Source organism: Mobula hypostoma, chromosome 23 (genome assembly GCF_963921235.1).
Source record: "Mobula hypostoma chromosome 23, sMobHyp1.1, whole genome shotgun sequence".
NCBI classification, from domain to species: Eukaryota; Metazoa; Chordata; class Chondrichthyes; order Myliobatiformes; family Myliobatidae; genus Mobula; species Mobula hypostoma.
Window position 1 is genome coordinate 61,027,051 of NC_086119.1, and position 18,737 is coordinate 61,045,787.

General features: G+C 45.0%; 1 protein-coding gene across 1 annotated transcript; it reads left to right on the plus strand.

The window, feature by feature from the left end:
- The first annotated feature begins 1,669 nt into the window (after positions 1 to 1,669).
- On the plus strand, positions 1,670 to 10,967 carry LOC134337060 (14-3-3 protein gamma-B-like). The gene is made up of 2 exons (XM_063031852.1): positions 1,670 to 1,887; positions 8,071 to 10,967. Exons 1-2 carry the CDS (start codon positions 1,801 to 1,803, stop codon positions 8,725 to 8,727), a joined length of 744 nt encoding a protein of 247 aa, XP_062887922.1. The 5' UTR covers positions 1,670 to 1,800; the 3' UTR covers positions 8,728 to 10,967.
- The last annotated feature ends 7,770 nt before the right edge of the window (positions 10,968 to 18,737 follow it).

An 18,737-nucleotide genomic window follows, 5' to 3' on the forward strand; every position in this document is an offset into this window, starting at 1 on the left:
GGAAGAATAATATTTCAGCACAGACTAGATGGGCTGAAGGGCCTTTTCTGTTCTTAGACTCTATGTGTGCTCATGGCTGCAAAATGGCTAAATGCTTTAATAAGACAATTGCGTGGGGGCTATGAGAAGTTTCTCACTGTGAAATTGCACCAGTCTTGTTCTGTGAGAAAAATGAGTGATGAACAGGATTGATTATTCACAATAAAATGCAAATTTATATTTTATTTTGATATATTTGGATAATGTAAAGCACAGATAATTATCAATGTACACCCACCTCTAATAAAACTGATGTTCAATTAGTCCGCAATGATACATGAACTGATATTAGGGTTTTAATTACACATTGGTAAATGCGAACTTCATGGAGTGGTGATTTTACAAACTGTGGGAAATAAACCAGAGTTCCATCCCGATAGGGAAGTTCTCTATTTGACAGAAGTCGCTCAGAGAATGATCATTGTAAAGAGAGAAAAAGTATAACTAGAACGGCTGCCCTTGACCACCTTGGACCCTTATGCTTTGTTTTAAGCTGTGCAGAGAATGCACAAGATTCGTCTGATATTGTTGTTTCGCTATCTTGCTGATTATATGGAATAGCTCATGCTTTATAATGCCGTCTCCAGAAGTGGAAGTCATGTATGCATTGCATAAATTAAGATATTTGAACAGATAGCACACTTTTACAATGGTGCAATGGTGCATCTTTATGAAGATACTACTCGTAAGCCAAGTATTGCACATTGAAACCATCTGCAAGCAGTGATTTCCCGTAGACCCCACGGATGCAAATGCATCCCCATACCCCAGGGGTACCATAGGCGGAGGGACATTTGCCTTGGGTTCCTCAGCAGGTGTGGGACTCTACGTTTGGTTCCCGCTGCGCTCCCGCCCCTGGGCCTGGCTGGGAGTAGCAGACTCCAGGACAGGAAGGAGGGAGCCTCCAGTCAATAGAAGGCTGTCACTATCTACGAGAGCAATCCAGACAGTGGAACTAATAACGAATCTCCTGCAACGCACACAAAATGCTGGAGGAACCCAAGCAGGTCAGGCAGCGTCTTTGGAGGACAATAAACAGTCGATACCGCCTGACTTGCTGAGTTTCTCCAGCACTTTGCATGTTGCTCTGGTTTTCCACTATCTCCAGAATCTTTGGCGGCTACTGCTCCACACCCATCAGAATCTCTCGTCCTCTTATTATCGAGGTAGCCGTTCCTGTCCAATCATAATCACAGCCTTCTTATCCACACCGATCACAAGCACCGCTATCCCGGCCGCAGTGTAGCGCCGCAGCAATCAGATTCGGCATCTTGTCCAACCCTGTCATCTGAGTTTTCGGCCGGCACCACACGCCTGCGCACTGACACTGCCCGGTGCGCCGGTTCCGCACATTAACGCACGCGCATTTCCCTCGCTAACCCCCGGTCTAAAATTGCTGCCATGGTAACCAAATATGTCCTTGCTCCTGTTCATTGCAATTTTCCCCCATGCAGACAGCGCCGCGGGAGCGCACGGATTCATTCATGTACGCACCGGCGCGCGCACTCGCCTAGGTCCCGCCCTCTGGGGGGGAAGGGAAAAAATCCGCAGGGTTCTAAAATTAGCAAGTGACGTCACTGTTAAATAGAGCGGTCGGTCCGGGGCCCGCACTGCGCATGCCAGACTGCGGCACAGCAGGGCCTTGTGGGTAGGTGGCGTGTGTATGAGAGCGCGTTGCGGAGGCGGGGCCGAGTCCGAGAGCAGCGGGAGCCGGCGGACGGCGGACGGCGGACGGCGGCCTCTCTCACCGCGGCGTCCGACATGGCAGATCGAGAGCAGCTGGTGCAACGAGCCCGGCTGGCGGAACAGGCTGAGCGCTACGATGACATGGCGGCGGCTATGAAGTCGGTGAGTGGCATCGCCCGTTCCAAGGGTCCGCAGGGCTGAGGAGCCAGATCCGGATCCGAGCCGCCAGGGGGTCGGTTGGCCGCGCTTCCTTCAACTGCAGTCGTCTGAGTTCTGTCCTGGACCAGGCGGGCTCTCCGGGCCCCTCCCACTAGGAAGTAGCTGTTCCCCCGTCCGACAGGTGAACGGGGCTCACCGCACCTCTCCCCATTTACCGGTTGGCTGCGGTGTAAGGTCCCGGAATAACCGGTTGGGATCGGACTTGGCGGAGGGAGATGAGCGGTGTGAGGGCGGGCGGGCGGTGCCCGTTGGGAAATATGATGATAAGACACTGGGGGCCCTCCCTCCCAGTCCAGCTTTTGGTTTTAAATAATTCCTTATCACTTATTCTCATAATGCGCTTTAATGACCTAGGGTATTGCATTCTGTACAAATTGGGTTGATCCCCATCGAGTGCGATCTACCAGCACGTCTCCGGTGCATCCTCGTAGGAGAAGCATGTGTCCCTGGTACTGCATGATTGGGCTGCACGGCGGCTGAGGCGGGGTTCTGAAACATCGGCCGGTGTCTGGGTCGGGTGTAGTGTGTGTATCGTGGTGGAGGTGGACCGGCTCAGTTACCACTTCATTCTTCTCGTCAATATATCTGGCGGGTTGTTGGCGCCTTGTGTGGACACTATAGGTGGATACAGTCTAACTAGCTTTTTCCAACACCGGGCATTCTGCCAACAGGGAATAGCTTGACGCAAGCCGCTGTTCACTGCGGGATTCTTTTGGCGTGGCAGATCAGTGTAGGTGGCCTTCATTGATGCCGGAGAGCAGTTTTTCAGCAGCTTCTAGTAGGGGTATGCCGTAGATAGGCGCTGTGTGGCACAAGCGAATGGAGTCAAGCGATGTGATCCAGTTGCTTAAAGTGAGGTCTAGTATTTGAGAATTGAGCAGAGGTGTCCATTTAAAAATAAATTTTACATCGGTCTGGGCTGAATGGGATTCCTTATTTGGAAACTTAAAACCTACTCGTGTAAACATGGTGTTGTTATTATTGAATCACAGTCTAGTTTATGCTTTCATCCTTTATTGTAGCAGTTCCACAATACAGATATGACTTGTATGCAGCTCAGAGACAGGCATTTTGGCACATCTAATCTGCTGTCCCACCTATCAGCGTCAGGAGTATAGGCCTCCATATTGCTCTCATTCAGAATCAGGTTTATTATAACTGACATATGTTGTGAAATTTGAGAGGCAGCAGTAGAGTGCAATACATAATATATGCAATAAATTACAATGGGAGTATATAAATATTAAATAGTGCAGAAACTGAGGTAGTCTTCATGGGTCCATTTTGTTCATGCACCTATCGAAACTTCTATTAAATGTTACAGTTGCACCAACATCTTTCACTTCCATTCTTAGATTCCTTTCTACATTTCACCTTTCTTCCTGAACCTATGACCACTCGTTCTAGTCTTAGTCATGCGGGAGAAAAGCCTGCAGGCATTCACCCCTCATAATTGCGATCTCTGTAAGATCGCCCCTCATTCTTCTGTGCTCCAGTGAATAAAGTCCTAACCTATTCAACCTATCCCTATAACTTGTGTCCTTAGGATGCAGCAGCATCCCCATAAATTTTCTTTATGCTCTTTCAAGCTTATTGATGTCTTTCCTGTAGGTCGCTGACCAGAACTGCAGACAATACCCCAAATTTGGCCTCACCATTGTCTTATAAGGCTTCAACATAACAGCCAGCTCCTGTACTCAATGCCCTAATTTATGAAGACCAATGTGCCACAAGCTCTTTGTGACTCTATCTACCTATGCTGTCGCTTTCAAGGAATTATGGATCTGTTTTCCCAGATTCCTTTGTTCTTGGTTCACTGTGTCAGTCTTGTCCTGGTGTGTCCTTGCAATTTCATGCAATGTGTCTGCATTAATTTCCATCTGCTGTTTTTTAACCTTTTTCTTAGCTAGTCTAGATCACTTGGCAAGTTTTGATAGCTGTATAAGGTTCTAGTGAGACTCTGACTGCAGTAATGTACATGGGTCTCCATCTCTGGACATCCACTGACATCGTCTGCAAGCCCACTGACTCATGTAACTACCTCAACTATACCTCTTCCCACCCCACCACATGCAAAAACTATTCCCAGTTCCTCCATCTCGGCCACATCTGCTCCGAGGATGAGGTTTTCCACTCCAGGACATCTCAAATGTCCTCTTTCTTTAAGGATCATTGTTTCCTTCTGCTGTCATCAATGATGCCCTCACCCGCATCTCCTCCATTTCCGCACTTCGGCTCTCACCCCATCCTCCTGCCACCACAACAGGGACAGAGTTCCCCTTGTCCTCACCTACTACCCCACCAGCCTCTGGATCCAGCACGTTATCCTCCGCAACTTCCACCACCTTCAAATGGACCCCACCACTAAGCACATCTTTCCCTCTCCACCCCTCTCTGCTTTCCTCAGGGGTCGGTCCCTCCGCGACTCCCTGGTCCACGCGTCCCTCCCCACGGATCTCTTCCCCATGAAGTTTTTGATGAAGGAACTGAGTAAGTTAATGTAGTTGATTTTTCTGTGATTGCATTAGTTCTGTACTTGAAACAATGAGAGGCAGTAGCAGCATAACAGGACTAATTGGTTAATGCCACCTAAGTGAGCCAGTAAGGTCTCTGCTGTGTGCTTCTGATATTGATCATTAAGCATGATCTTCACAGCAGTCTTCGTAAAAGCATAGGAAGAGGGTTTCCTGATCTAAAGATCGAAGAAAGAATTGAGTGGGTGCCTTCTAAGTCTCAATGTTAGAAAATTTGTCGATAGCCAACTTGTATATTTGGAAATTTCCAGTGTAAAATAGATTGGAAACTAGATGACAACTAGAAAGTTCAAATAAAATTGTGTTGTGGGAGTAGGCATTTGTGTTTTGACTCTGTTCCCAAGCAATAGGTCATGGTTAATTTGTGAGCCAATTCACCTACTGCCTTTCTCATCTGTGCTTCAGCAATTTCATTTGAACGTAAGAATTCATTTAGCTTACAATTTGCAGAAGTAACTGTACCTCCATTGTGCAGAAATGTTTCTTGGCTTCAGCCCTAAATGAGATGCCTTAACTAGATGGTTGCTGGGTAAATGAATAATCAAAGTAAAAATCAGTCACTTTGGGCCACATTGCTTACTGAAAATTGACATGTATTAACATGGTGCTTAATATTGTAAAGTGGGAGGCTGGGGGACTGTGGTAGGGTGGAGGGTAGAACTGGGATAAATAAATGGTGGGGTACGCTAGAAACAACCTTTTTGTATTTTGACCTTAAACTTTTTGTGGGTTGGTAATGCAAGTGCTAACAGCTTGTACAGCCTGGCAAGTCGTCCATCTAGCTTGGGAGTTGAATTTGCTAAGAAGTTACTTGTGTCTCATTAGCTCACACCCCCTCTCATCCCCACTCCTGCTCTGTTCAAATTACAAGGGTGTTACAGTTATTTGTAGATTAGACTAAGTTGTGTAATTCTCTTCTGCAAGTTTTCAGTTACAAGTTGATGTAGATGATGATACCCCTTCTCTCTCCCTCCAGTTCTTTACAAGATTCAAGATTGTTTATGTCATTTCCAGTGCGCAAGTATAAAGGAGAGTAAAATATTTTTTCTGGATCCAATGCAGCATAATTAACAGTTGGTGTAAAACTGTTGGTGCCAGTGGCCTGGATTCATTTCCTGCCACTGTCTCTAAAGAGATCTTCCAGTGACCACATGGGTTTCCTCCAGGTGCTCTGGTTTCCTCCCACATTCCAGAGAATGTAGGTTAATTGGTCACGTGGGCGTAATTGGGCATCATGGGCTCACTGGGCTGTGCATTCTCTAAATAAAAAGAAGAAAAGGTATTTGAGTCTTAATCCACCCCACACCCTTAAACTACAACCTTTGGAGCCAATTACCTGCAGAGTCTGTTCACTACAGAGCTGGGCATGTCTTTCCTGCCAGTTTGTCTTTAGATGCTGCTGCTTTCCTTTATTCCTTTGAAACCACAACCCTATTGACCACAGTTCCTTTGGACTCAGACTGTTGTTTTGGAAGAATTGTACATTTATTTGGGCTGAAGATTACCCTGACCTGATTTCACCTTAATCCTCAGTCTGTGAAAAACAGCATCCATTTCTAATGAGTTCACGGCTAACCTGCTGAAGGTAAAATATTTTCACCACTATGCCACATGTGACTAAAAGCTGGAAATCTTGAGCAAGACAAGCTGCTGGAGGAACTCAACAGGTCAGGCAGCATCTATGAAAGGAAATAAACAGACAACATTTTGGCCTGAGACTCTTCAGGACTGAGAAGGACAGAGACAGCAATTCAGCTGAGGTGGGGGAAGGGATGGAGCACAAGCTGTAACAGCTACTGTGAGACCAGGTGAGGGGGAAGCTGGGTGGAGGAGGGTTAGGGTGATAAAGTGAGAAGCTGGGAGGTGATAGCTGGAAGAGCTAATGGGCTGCAGAAGGAATTTGAGGAGAATGGACCATGGAATAAAGAGGTAAGGAACTAGAAAGAAGTGATTGGCATGGGGGTAGGGGAGGGGAAGAGAGGGTGAGAGGACCACCAGAATGAGGGAAAAGCAAAAATTATGTTGGGGATATCGAGAACAGGAGTTACTGGAATTTAGCAAAATTGATATTCAAGCCATCAGGTTAGACCTGCCTTAGCTGGAATGAGATGTTGCTCCTTCAACTTTTAGCCTCCTTGGCATTAGAGGAGGCATGTTAGTATGTGAGTGGAAAGTCAAATTTAAACGGGTCACTGAGATACTGTGGTGGGCAGAGCTAAGGTGCTTGACAAAGCTGTCACTGAGGCTGTGCTAGATGGAATAAATGACCCCACTCTGCCTCCCTTTCTTTTTGCATTTTTTTGTTATCTGTATATTTGTTATCCATTAGTGTTGATTCTACATCATGGGATGGGAGAGTAGGTTTACAACAAATTCACTCATTGCCTTCAGCTGCAGTGAGTTGCAGATCCTATTGGCCTTAATGGTACTTTAATGTGCTTAGCTGATTGTGTCATCTGGCTTAAAGGAAGAAAGTTACCACTGAAAGCCTTTTGGGGAAAAGCAGTTTGAGTGTCATGGCTTCTCTCTATTTAGACATTTAGCAAGATCAACTGTTGCGTAGTTGGTTGCTTTCAGTAGTATTACTGAAGCTATAACTGCTCTCAGGTTTTGTGTAGTCTACCAGATGTTGGAGACCAGATACAGTTATAAATATGACCAGTGTACTTTTGGTCAATTTAGCCTGATGTACTAACTCAATTTTATAAATTTGAAATTTATCAGCAAGTAGCCACATGTATTTGTAAAGCTATGCTAGCATGGTCTAGAGATAGGAGTGCCACATGATTGGCTTATTATTGTTTGTTATCAACCTATTGTCTGGGAGCTGAGTACAAAATACTAGTGTCCTTGTACATGATTGTGCCTTAAGGGCTGTATTAAGCACAATCTGAAAATAAGGTCTGAATATTTAGGTCTATTAATAATGTATTGCCTTGGTGTTTTCTCTATTGGAGATGGTGCATTCTAAGGTAGTTGGATGCACCTTTTGTGCAAGTATACCATTCAGCGTGAGACAGATAATAGAGTTTTGAGCAGAATATACATTGAAAGAATATTTGTCCCTGTAGTACAGCTGACTGTGCTGTCCTCTAGCACTGCCCTGCAGTTGACCTTCCTTGGATAGGTTTGACAGCTCAAAGAGTAACATTTGGATAACCTGAAGTTCTTCAAAAAGGAGGCTGAGAGGAAACTTGGTGTCTAAAATTAAGACAAGTACTTCTGGTTCACTCCATTCCCACAGTGTTCTCAAAGGCCAGAAAGCAGAGATTTCAAATCACTGATGAGATTAGACAGATGGGGGACGGAGGAATCCTAAGTTAGTCTTGGTGGTCCAGTACTTGGAAAGGTGATGGCATTGTCTGTCTGAAGAGTTGCGACGTGTAGGGTTACAGAACAAGTGCTGGGAGGTGGGTTTGGGCTCAAAGACCTTTCTGTGGTGTGCGTGGCTTGGACATTGTTTGCCTGCCATTTGTTATAGAAAGTGAAAGTTCATTTTGAGTTGGTTGAAATGGCGAGACCCTTGTTGGAAACCCAGGAGGCACTTGTTCACTCACATCTGTTGGTCTTTTTCCTGTTGTCTCTCTTGCAGGTAACAGAGCTGAATGAAGCACTGTCTAATGAAGATCGCAACCTGCTCTCTGTGGCCTACAAGAATGTGGTGGGAGCTCGCAGGTCTTCCTGGCGTGTTATCAGCAGCATCGAGCAGAAAACATCTGCTGATGGTAATGAGAAGAAGCTGGAGATGGTGCGTGCTTATCGGGAGAAGGTGGAGAAGGAGCTGGAGGTAGTGTGTAATGATGTATTGGCGCTGCTTGACAAATTCCTCATTAAGAACTGCAGCGAGTCCCAGGTAGAGAGCAAAGTGTTTTACCTGAAAATGAAGGGCGACTACTACCGCTACTTGGCTGAAGTGGCCACTGGTGAGAAGAGGGCCCGTGTAGTGGAGTTGTCCGAGGCTGCTTATAAAGAGGCCTTTGAGGTCAGCAAGGATCAGATGCAGCCTACTCATCCTATCCGCTTGGGCTTAGCCCTCAACTTCTCTGTCTTCTACTATGAAATCCAGAATGCCCCTGAGCAGGCTTGTCAGCTGGCCAAGGCAGCCTTTGACGATGCCATTGCTGAACTGGACACTCTAAACGAGGGTTCCTACCAGGACTCAACACTCATCATGCAGTTACTACGGGACAACCTCACCCTCTGGACAACTGACCAGCAGGATGATGAAGCAGGAGAAGGCAACAACTAGTAGTCTTCCCCTTCTTTCCCCTTCCCACCTGCCCTTCTGTTTTCTCTCTCCTGCCTCACCCACCCACCATATGCGCTATACACCATAGTGCTGATATATCTACTGTACACACTCCCCTAAATCTGCTGTATGCTCATCAGAGAACAATGATATCGAATCTTTGGCTGCATTGGTATTTAAGCCCATTTGCTGTAGTTTGCATTTGAGAATCATGCAGAACGTTTGTGGATCTATTACATTGACCATGAATCATTGACTTTTTTGTTTTTGGTCTTTTAAGATGTCTGGGTGTGTTTTGGAACTGGCAGCCCCCAAGATTAAATGATATGTGGTGGTTTTATCACTTTAATCTAGCTCAGTGACCCAGTCATCATGATGTCTCCCCTCATGACCAATCTCTCCTTGCATGTGGAAATGACAATATCCCATTTTAACTTCAACACCCGGTCAATTTGATGTTTCCTGGAAATGACTATATTGTACTGTTTACATTAATCAGTGTCTTGTTAAAGTATTCAGCCCCAAACCTTTTGATCGTATAAATGAGTATTGCAACCAGGGATTTTCATCAATTTAGCTGGGAATTTTTATTTGTCAATAACATACTCTTCCTTTTCAGAGTCCAAAAACCAGGGAAATACTAAAAATTCAAAACCTGAAAAGGATTCGTCCTTCTTTACTCATTACTTAGTTGAACCACTTCTCACAGCTGTTATGGCCAGTAGTGTTTTTGGATAAATTTCTATACAGGACTTTGATCCAGTCAAGGACATCACTTTTCTTCATTTTCAACCACTCCATGGTTGCTGTGGAAGTGTGCTTGGGTCATTACCCTTCTGAAAAACTAACTTCAGTTTATGGTTTCTGGCAGAGGCTAGCAGGTTTTTGATCCAGGATCTCTGTATATAACAGCATTCATCCCATCAATCCTGACCAGATTTTCAGTCCCTGCTGCTGAAAAGCATCTCCATAGTGTGATGCTACCTCCACTATACAGTAGGGATGGTGTTACCTGGTGATATGTAGTATTAGATTTACACATGCACAGTTTAGTGTTGAGGCCAGAAAGTTCCACTTTCGTCTTAACTGACCACAAGTCTATTTTCCACATCTTTGCAGTATCTTCTAAGTGACACATTGCAAAGTGGGCAATGTTTTGGGCCAGGGCTCCTTCTTTGTCACTCTTTTATAAATGCCCTTTTTTTTTTAAGAGATTGTGCAGCCATGCACTTCATCTCCAGTTGCAGCCACTGACTTCTGTAGCTCACTCAGTGACTGTTGGTGTCAGAGTAACCTCTTACAAGTGCTATTCTTTAGTGACTAAGTTTAGAGGGGTAGCCTGACCTAGGCAGTGTGGTTGTGGTTTCATATTTTTCCAGTTTCGCAATGGATTGCATTGTGCTCAGTTATGTTCACTGAGATGTTTGAGATGATCTTGTACTCTTCTCCAGATTTGTGCTTCTCTATTATTTTTCCCCGCCTTATCTTGAATGCTTTTTTGTCTTCATTTTGGTTTCATCTGTGGAAAATCTGCATCTACATCTGTAGGACCTTACGGAGGTCATTGAAAATTCACTGAAAACAGGTGATCCTCTAATTTTCTACGTCAACAAATTGGGTGAGTTGGTAAGGTAATATATTGCACTTAAGGGAAGTTAGTGTACTAATTACAAAGGGGATGAGTACTTTTGCAGCCTCATAATTTTGTTTTTTAATTTTTAGTAAATTGACAGATTTTGGAATTTTTTTGATTTGACATGCACAGTGTTTTGTAGGTGAGCTCAAAAATCCAACAATATATTTTAAGTTTAGAAAATGAGACAGTAAAATGTGAAAATAGTTGTGGGAGCCGAATACTTTTTCAAGGCACTGTAGGTTGCTCATTTTAGCCAATGAGTATTTCATTCTTGCGCTAAATTTGTATAAAGCTAGGAGGACCTGGCTGTTGTTGCTGAATATTCACTCTTGGCTATTTTTATTTATGACATCTTCTGATATACACAGATCTTGGGGAATGCATTGCATCTGCTTAAATATTTTGATACTTTTGTCACATTTTGTTTGTACCTAATTAAATCTTCTGTAAGACGTCACCTTTGCTGATCAGTTTTCAGGCTGGTTTCATTAAGTTCAGAGGATTGTCAGAAAGCATTGCGGGGAAATAAATAATCTGATGGAATGCTGAACTTTAATTTGATGTTGAGTTAAACGGATGTCAATAAATGCTGCCTCAGCTACAACCTGGATTTGGCCTCTGTCTTCTGTTGGTTGACTGTATTTGCTCGCTGGTTAAAGGAACGTCACTAAGTGATTGTTATAAATTTAACTTGTAAGTGCTTGTGAATTCAGATCGCAAAGAATAGTCTAGCCTAAAAGCCAGCAGGCAACAATGCTCTTTACACTGTTCTCTATGATCTATCTTCATGCACCTGTTTTGTGAATGTATTTCAGCAATCAGTAGAGAAAGTGGGAAGGGGAAAAAATGTCTTCAGCCTTTTCTGATTTCTACACAAGTCCTTGTTTCTTCTGATAGTAAGCTAGTTTCTTTTTAGGGGCCCAGAAAACTAAAGTATATTTTGTAAATATTTTCACAATAACCGGTCAATATCTGGACTGAAAGTGAATCAGCCACTTGTAGCAAATATTTACTGTTTCTAAATGTATAGTGTTACTTGTGTTGAGGTTTCTTTGTCACACACATAGTGTTTATTTCCAAGACTCCAAGCCCGGTGTTTAGACCTTATGCACAGCAGTTGCAGACATCCCCCCCTGCAAAAACTCATTTTAGGGAGGTAGCACCATCAATTTGCGGGAGACTTCCGGGAGAGGTGGGATGTCTGCAATAGAGTAGCTCCTTAGCAGCTAGCCAGCTAGTTTAAATAACGTTAGCTATGCTAATGAATGAATGCCACCTTTTAAACTCACCTCAACATGTCTTTTACAGTCTTAACCCACCACAGGCAATAGAAAAGACACTGTTGCAAACAGTGCAGCAAGCAACACTGTCATTATTTTTGACCCCTATTAGGCAGGGGTACATTTAGTGTAGTCTGGGGTGACGTACGTTTTATATTTTTTTTGGAACACACTGCCATGGTGCTCTTGCTTTCTTGTTTTCTCTCTTGTTCTCTGGCGCGCTCTCTCTCGCGCTTGTTCTCTGGCGCGCTCTCTCTCGCGCTTGTTCTCTGGCGCGCTCTCTCTCGCGCTTGTTCTCTGGCGCGCTCTCTCTCGCGCTTGTTCTCTGGCGCGCTCTCTCTCGCGCTTGTTCTCTGGCGGTCGCGCTCTCGCGCTTGTTCTCTGGCGCTCGCTCTCTCGCGCTTGTTCTCTGGCGCGCTCGCTCGTTCTCTCGCGCTCTCTCTTGCTTGTTCTCGCTCACTCGTTCTCGTGCTCTCGCTCGCTCTCAAAAAAATTGATTTCCGTGATATTGTGTATAATTTGCAGGCATCAGGGAGCCACTATTCATATGCGGGAGACTCCCGGAATTTCCGGGAGAGATGGGATGTCTGCAGTTGTAAATCTAGAAGGGTATTAAATTCATGGACCAGGCTTTAATGGATTAATGGAAATGGCTGGGCAGGAAATCTATTGGTATTCCAAACTAATTGATATGGTGAACTTCAAATCTGACTTGCAGTGTGGAAGTGTCATCTGTCCCATTTTATTTGTCATCTTTGTCTAATTAGTTCCAAATCTCTGCAAATATTTTTCTACAGCTTGTATCCAATTCCCTTGAAATAAACCTATTGCAACAATAGTTTCTTCCCACAGATTGTGTCGGTGAATGGTAGAATCTGGGGGTAGCAAATGAATATGTGGAAAATCAGGTTTGATATAGATCAAGACCATAAGGCATAGGAGCAGTATTGAGCCATTTGGCCCATCGAGTCTCTTCACTTTTTTCATGCTAATTTATTATCCCTCTGAACCCCATTTCCCTTCCTTCTCCTTGTAACTTTTGGCGTCCTGATTAATCAAGAATCTCTGCCTTAACTGACTTGACCTGCAGAGCCATCTGTTGCAATGAATTCTACAGATTCACCAACCAATGGCTAAAGAAATTGTTATAAATGGATGCCCTCAGTTATGAGACTGCTCTCTGGTTCTAAACTACCTCACAATAGGAAACGTCCTCTCCATATCTCCTCTATTGAGGCCTTTCAATAGTCATAGGTTTCAATGGGATTCTCCTCATTCTTAAGTCCAAGTTCAGAAGAATGAAGCTCAGAACCATCAAATGCTTCTCAATGTAACCCTTTCATTCTGGGAATTGTTCTAGTGAACCTCCTTTGGACCCTCTCCAATGCCAGCTGATCTTAAATAAGGCCCCAAACTGCTGATAGTACTCCAAGTATGATCTGACCAATGCCTCAGTGTTACGTCCTTGCTTTTGTATTCTAGTCCTTTGTGCTGTTGATCCCTTGAATTCCCCTTCCTGAAATCCACAATCAATTTCTCTGTCATAAAGACATTGAGGGCAAATTTCCTTTCCATCACTTCCCCATTTTGCACAATTCACCTTGATATTTACAGACAGATCATGATAAACTTAATCAAAATCCTTTCCGATATGGGCTGTTTATCACTCTTGCAACATGCACTGTGGACTGAGACTGTGATCTGATGATCAGCTGTGAAACAATGTGACATCTTTCATCCTGTGAGATTTGTTGTCCTGGCACAGCTAGTGTGGAAGTGGCACCTACAGCTGACGGTCTCCATATGCTGCCTGCCACCTGTTTTCCTGGCAACTGTTACAATGTCAGAACATACAGCAATGTAAGGAGCTCTTAGATTGGGTATGTTGAACAAAACCACCTCCTCCTCCCCAAACTGGGAAGAATGGACCTCTATACACTGTTCCTCCATGCTCTTCATGGGGCAGTGCAGGCTCTTCACCCTGGGTCTGGATAGTGTAAGATTACCTGCTGGTATAAAGCTGAAAATGCTGGGGAAAATGCTCAGTGGGTTAGGTTGCATCTGCTGAAGGAGAAATGATTGATGTTTTGGGTTAAAAACCCTCCAAAATTGAGAAAGCAAGAGGGTGGGGTAGGGAGATGGGTGGACAATGGAGTTTTTCTGATTCAGTGAAATGTGGTTGTTGAGAAGCAATCGTAAAGCTCTTGTGTAATGTTACTCATGTTGTGAAGTCTGGGCAATGTACAGTCTTGCTACTGGGACCTGTCCAAAAGGCCAGGCTCTACAATGAAGGAAAGGGGAGATATCCTGGGCAAAGCAATCCAGTCCTGATAAGAGCCATTTATCAAAAGGTGGAGAACTATCAATTCCTGCTGTTCTCTGTAATTAGCACATCAACTGAGTGCTCTGGAGTTCCACCTTCCACCTTCCACCTTCCAGAGTTGGTTGCAGGTTAGTAGGTTAATTGGTCAGATGGGTGTCGCAGATTCATTGTGCTGGAAGAGCCTGTATCACCGTAGGCTACAACCTGCCCAGATGCTAAATAAGATGCTGTTCTTTATGCTTGTATTGGACATCATTATAAAAGTCAAATTGTGCAAAATAAATAATGCTGAGAGCATGAATTGTAGAATCCTTCAAAATGAGGTGTGTAGGTAGAATCAGTTTAGTGTTGAGGTGAGTGAAGTTTCCAAATTGTTTTAGGAGCTTGATGGTTGTAGAATGTGGGACTGGCCAGTGTAAACCTTTTTATGTACTTTGTCCCTTGACCTTGGGAGTGCAAACATTGTACACTGATCTTTCATCTTCTGGGCATGGATTTATATTGACTCTGAATCGAGGCACAGGAATCAGTCTCTGTTCATAGGCTTTCCATGACCTGCATCTGAGCAATACAGAGCTTGTACACTAATCTCTCTCCTCTGGCTCTGTAGCACAGGGCTCTCTCTGCTGACTTTTTGTACTTGTGGCTGGGCAGGCTTTTATTTACTGGCCTTTCACTCTCCTACATTTACAGCCTCTTGCTTTGCCAGCCTTTGTTATCACCCTCCTTGGACACACTAATGTTCTCCAGCATTCCAGTTTCCATCCCCTCATTTTCAGGAGCCTGGTGGTACTGTTCTGTAAACTTGCCCACAGTTAAGAATCACCACTGGTGGCAGCTGCTTTAGAACATAGAACAGTACAGATCCTTTGACCAGCAATGTTATGCCAACCTTTCTGCCTACTCTAAAGTCAACTTAACCCTTCCCTGCTACACAACCCTCCATTTTTCTGACATCCATGTGCGTTGCTTCAAACACTTGCAACTGGGTGTAGCGTGGTGCTGTGTTGGATAGGCATCCTGAGGGCAGGTGGTTTTGTAACCTCTGACAACTCACGTTGCTTGCAATGCATAATCCACTGCTTTCTTCCCACACATCCAAGACTGAAAAGGACTAGGTTGCCATTCCCATCTGTAGTCTTTTCTCTTATTGCACATTGGCATTATTAACTGTATCAAATGCCTTACTGACTGTCTATTACCCCTCCTGCATCAGCTTCATAAGACGTAATCTCCCAAGCTCCTGTCTCGATCTGCATGTATTTATTATCCCACAGAATACACTCCAATAACTTGCCTACCACATTAGACTTACTGGACATCAATTCTCAGGTTTTTCTTTGCTGCCCTTGTGTCTTTACACTCCGACTGCTCCAAACCAGTTAAATGAGGCAACCCAGACAGAGTCTAACGAGATTACTGATTGCAAGTCTGGCATTTTACGTAACAAGTAGCTACTCTGAGAATGGTCTCGGGTATATTGCTCTGATTAGATTGTCCCAGAGCGAGGATCAGTTCAGATGGCTATTTGTTTGAGAATGGTCTCAGGTTTAGCAGATCATTACTTGAAGCTTCCTGTGTCCACATTGAGTTGCTCTGATTAGATTAACCAAGAGCAAGGAATTGTTCAGAGTCCATAAAATGGGGGGAACAAAGACAACTGGTTTGTCTGCTTCCCCTGTCCTTGATCAGACTGCAGTTTCTTGCCCCATCCTAATCTCTTGTGGCTTCACATATAGAGACATAAAGCCTTCATCATGGCTTGGCTTTTGAATGAAGATTTAGGAAGGGGGCTGTCCATGTCTGCTGCAGGCTTGTTGGTGGCTGATGAGGCCAATACAGGACAGGGAGGTCTGGCCACAGCAGCTGCAAGGGAAATTCTGTTCTGGGTTTGGTGCTGCTGTGTCACGGTTCTTCCTCCTTCTCCTTTTGTCCTCAATGCCAGCCTTGCGTGCGTACTCGAAGGAAGAGACAGACTGGCGAATGGTGTGTCACCAGGCCTCGCGATCGGAGGCTAGATTAGACCACTGGTGATGGTCAATGTGACAGGCACCAAGGGATTTCGTCAGAGAGTCCTTGTACCTCTTCGGTGCCCTTATGTCACGGTGGTCAGTGGAGAGTTCGCCATACAGCACAATCTTGGGCAGGCGATGATCCTCCATCCTGGAGACGTGCCCTGCCCAGCACAGCTGTGTCTTCAACAGCATGGCCTCAATGCTGGTGACCTCCGCCTGTTCGAGGACTTTGATGTTGGTGACGAAGTCACTCCAGTGGATGTTGAGGATGGTGCGGAGGCAGCGCTGGTGGAAACGCTCATAGGTGGTGACGGTAGGTGACCCACGACTCGGGCTGTACAGGAGGGTGGTCAGTACAATGGCTCTGTACACGCTGATCTTTGTGCCTTTCTTCAAATGCATGTTGTTCCATACTCTTTTGTACAGCCTGCCGAATGCGCTGTTTGCCTTTGCCAGTCTGTTGTCGATCTTGGCATCTGACAAGATGGTGCACCACAGGTAGCTGAACTGGTGGACTGTCTTCAGTTCTACCTCACCGATGGTGATGTGGGGAGGGTGGTAATCTTACTGAGGTGCGGGCTGATGGAAAACTTCTGTCTTCAAACTGACTTCCAGTCCAAAGAGCTCGGCAGCCTCCGCGAAGCAGGATGTTATACGCTGCAGGGCTGTCTTTTTGTGGACGATAAGGGCAGCTTCGTCGGCGAAGAATAGCTCTCGGATGAATTGCTCCAATGTCTTGGTGTGGGACTGTAGTCGCCTCAGGTTGAACAGGCTGCCATCGGTGCGGTATCAGCTGTAGATACCGTCCTCGTCATCAAGGTCTTCTGTGGCCCTTTCGAGCATCATGCTGAAAAAGGTGGTGAAGCGAGTCGGCGCGAGGACGCAGCCTTGCTTTACTCCGTTGCCTATTGGGAAGGGTTCTGAGAGGTTGTTGTTGTGTCTGACTTGGTCACTCTGATCTTCATGTAGCTGAATGACCATGCTGAAGAACTTTGGGGGGCATCCCAGTCGTTCCATGATTTGCCACAAACCTTCCCTGCTCAAACAGAAAACAGGCCCTTCAGCTCACCTACTGTGTGCCAAACTATGTACCTAGTCTCATTGACCTGCATCTGAACCATAGACCGCCATACCCCTCTTGTACTATGTCCTTAAATGCTGAAATCAAACCCAACTGCTTCCACTGGCAGCTCGTTACAGACTTGCACCACCCTCTGAAGATCCCCTTCAAGATTACATCTTTCACCCTTAAACAATGACTTCCAGGTGCCTATTTGTTCTTTATCACCCTAGTTGATCTAGCAGATCAGATATCGTTATCTAATCTCCCCTCAGCCCCAACAGCACCCAGTCTGCAAGCTCTGAAATGCCTGATAGCGACTGCATCTCTTGTCCAGTGTCATTGGTTTAATCATCTCCCTACCTCCTGTGACTGTCTGCTTGTGCTTTATTTGCAGCTCTCAAAAATCTCTTTGCTGCTGCATTAAATTCCCGCTGGTAAGGAGTTTGTATGTTTTTTCCTGTGACTACATCTGTTTCCTCTCACTGTCTACATTGTATCTCAGTAAATAAACTTCTGTGTGGTGTGCGACGTTTGTTAATTGTGTACTGCCCTTGAATTCCCGGTACTGGGGGCAGTGCACAGTGGAATCTGAGCAAGACAAGGATGTAATGTCTGTAACTGAGCAATGTTGCAGGCTTGGGTGTGCATATAATCCAAGTTGAGGCTTCCTCTGGCATCTCCCTCTACTTTCCTTCAATAGCCTTAAAATTATGCTTACTCCTAGGGGAAAGTTTGTGGTTTTCCACTCAATCCATGCCTCTAACTTGTCACTTTTTATCCCCCTTCACTCCAGAGCCTTAGCTTGCTCAACCCATCCTCAAAGATGAGTTTAGTAGACAAGATGCATCAGGAATTCTGGAGAACACTCATCTTGTGGCTATTTATTGGGTTTGGTCACATTTCAGTAGAGTTGAGTAACATCTTTTTCCATAAGGATGAAATGTCTAATATCAGGGAGCATTTGAGTCGAGAAGGGGCAAGTTCAAAGGAGATGTGCAGGGCATGTCTTTTTTTTTTGAACAGAATTCTGTGTGCCTGGAATGATCTGCCTGGTATGTTGCTGGAGGCCAATGCTATAGAGGTGTTCAGGAGGCTCTTAGGCATGTGAATTGGTAGGATGTGGACATTGGTAAAGAAATCCCTTATACAGTGTAATTAGTTTGATGCAACCCTGTGCTGAAGGGCCTGTCCTGGGGGAGGGAGTGGTTCAGCGAGCATTATGGTATGCTATGTGGTGACATTTGTGGGCTTCTCCCAGCACTGATCGTTACACACATGACACATTTCACTATGCTTCTATGTATATGTGATAAAGCTCAATCTGTACTGTTGTGTTTGGTCAGATGAGTTGAACACAAGGCTGTCAGCAGCTAGTACTGCTCTTTGCTCAGTCAGAAGGCTGAGCGGTCAGGCCACATTTCAAAGAGACGGGCAAAGTCAGATTTGAAATGGCCCTTTATGAGATAATAAGCCATCACCTACAGACCCAGAGCATAATGAGCACTGATATGTGTAGGCAGATGAAAAAAGTAACTGACCATTCACACTTTTAGGTTAACTCTAACAACAGGAATTCTGCAGATGCTGGAAATTCAAGCAACACACATAAAAGTTGCTGGTGAACGCAGCAGGCCAGGCGGCATCTCTAGGAAGAGGTGCAGTCGACGTTTCAGGCCGAGACCCTTCGTCAGGA